This window comes from Gavialis gangeticus, unplaced genomic scaffold (assembly GCF_001723915.1).
Source record: "Gavialis gangeticus isolate Ggan-Ray unplaced genomic scaffold, GavGan_comp1, whole genome shotgun sequence".
Classification (NCBI taxonomy): Eukaryota; Metazoa; Chordata; order Crocodylia; family Gavialidae; genus Gavialis; species Gavialis gangeticus.
In genome coordinates, this window is record NW_017729018.1 from 4,855,984 (window position 1) to 4,858,129 (window position 2,146).

General features: G+C 57.5%; 1 protein-coding gene across 1 annotated transcript in view; it reads left to right on the forward strand.

Annotated features, from left to right (window-relative positions):
• Window positions 1-2,146, forward strand: part of UNC13A (unc-13 homolog A) — a 108,416-nt gene that overhangs the window by 79,728 nt on the left and 26,542 nt on the right. Inside the window, exon 37 of the mRNA XM_019513132.1 lies at window positions 1,496-1,501. Coding sequence (XP_019368677.1) covers window positions 1,496-1,501 — 6 coding nt within the window. The remainder of the gene's footprint in view (window positions 1-1,495; window positions 1,502-2,146) is intronic.

Below are 2,146 nucleotides of genomic sequence, written 5' to 3' on the forward strand. Positions count from 1 at the left end.
CACCAGGTCCAGCAAGGCGTCTCCCCTGGTGGGGCTGTGCACCCCCTGGGTTAGATGGAGGTCCTGCATTTGGGCTAGGAACCGATGTGAGCGGTCAGACCTGGCTGACTGCTCTTCCCAGCAGATGTCTGGAAAGTTCAGGTCCCCCATGATGACCATGTCCTTTGACCTAACTACCTCTGTGAGCCGACTTAAGCATTTCTGGTCCAGCTCTTCCCCTTGGTTGGGAGGTCTGTAGTAGACCCCACCATTAAGTGTCTTTCCCCTCGACTGCCTTGCATCCTAACCCAGAGCACTTCCGTGTGCCCTCCTCTGACCCTGTGCTACATGGTGAGGATGTGTATTCCTCCTTAATGTAGAGCACCACCCCCCGCCCCAGCTTTCCTCCCTGCCCTGTCCCTCCTGTACAACCTATAGCCCTGTTACCTGCTTGCATTTCACAAGCTCTGTCTCTGGGAACATGAGCCTGGCTTGTGACTGGGAGACCTCTCGGGCAAACCCCAGCGTCTGCTGGGAGTAGTGCTGGTGGACATTAGCTCCATGCCAGGACCAAGCCAGTGCTCCAGTGGGGAGCTAGGGGCGTGCTGCCTTCTCTGATGATCCCTCTGGCACACCTGGGAAGGGAAGGGGTGTTAGCTTCATTTCCTTGGGGGTAATTCCCTGATGCACTTCCATTTGGGTCTGAAACCTCCTGCTTCCTGACCCCCACCCCCTACATAGCCTTGCTATGCGCTGCTAACAGCTGCCGTGCTACACTCCAGACGCAGCTGCATTCCTGCAGTGAGGTGAGACAAGGCCTGCTAGCGTGTGGCAGGTTGTTGTCAGGACAGAAGACAGGGTTGAAGCACCGAGTTGCTTTGCTCAGGAGGACTGAACAGTGGAGTAGGACAGTGCCCCTGTCAACAAGTTAATCTCCAGGAGAGCTGCGTTGTGCCATTGGCACTGCTAGAGACACAGTCTTTACTTGAGCAAAACACGCCAGGGTTTATTATAAGGACATCCAGTGCCTGGCTGTTGACTTCACTGACATGCCTCTCTCTAGAGCTGCAAACACCTTGGCAGTGCAGCCTTCCTATAGGGGCCCAAACCATCCTGCTGCCCCCAGACACAACCCTCATTTGCAAGGCCCCCGCTGCACTCAGGGGGAGCAGGCAGATCCTGATCGCCCAAGCACAGGCAGGGAGTGAGCAGCCCCGAGCTCCTAGGACCAGCTGGAAGCTCCCGGGCTCCTGCGGTGGCTTGGGGCTGTGCTGTGGCACACAGTGCTCTGGATCCCAGCACCTCCTGCCCCCTCAAAGCAGAGAGAAGCCTGTAGCGTGTAGTAGGCCTGGGGTGGAGCTCCCGGGGCGATGCTGGCGTGGGGCAGGGTGGAGGGGGCTGGCATTTGGCTGTGGGGAGGCCTGGCTGTGCAGGGTGGGGGAGGCACACAGCTGGGTGTGACATGCTCATGTGACGGTTGTTCTCTCCAATTGTTCTGCTCCCTTCACAATGGCAGATGATTGTAAGTACGGCAGCTCCCTGTCTGTCTGTCTGTCTGTCCGCTGTGTGTTGGTTTCAATCTCGGCCAGTTATTGTCTTGTGTGGCTGCCCGCGCCCTGTCCCGTCCCCTTTCCTTCCCTTCCCCAAGTGCCTTCACCTCTGTTACCCCCTGTCGCTGAGCTGCTTGGCACCGACTTTGACTTTTAGTGAAGAGCCCTCTCCCTTGTCAGGCTTCTGGGCTCAGCTCTGGGCAGTGATGGGGTTTCCCAGTGGGGCTGGACAGTGCTGTGGAGCACACTGGACAGTGCTGAACACATGTACAGGGATGGACTGAGGGGGCAAGGGCTGGCAGGCTGGGTTGTGGGGAGGAGCAGCCTGTCTGAAATCGGTTTGCTCCATTGGAAGATGCCTGGCGAATGTAAGCTGCTGCGGGAAGTGACAAGGCAGAGAAGGAGCCAATGCCTTGACTTAGCAGGCCAGCTTCACTCAGTCACACTAGCTACCTTGCAACCCAGGACCTCTGAGCTTCTGCTACCAGCCCTGGTACCTTGGCAGAGCCACTGCCTCTCTCTGTGCAGCTTCCTGGTACAAATGGTGTTAAGACTTAGCAGTGCTAATGCAGTGCTTTGGAAAGGCCAGACCCGGTTGTGAGTGTGATGATGGGGAC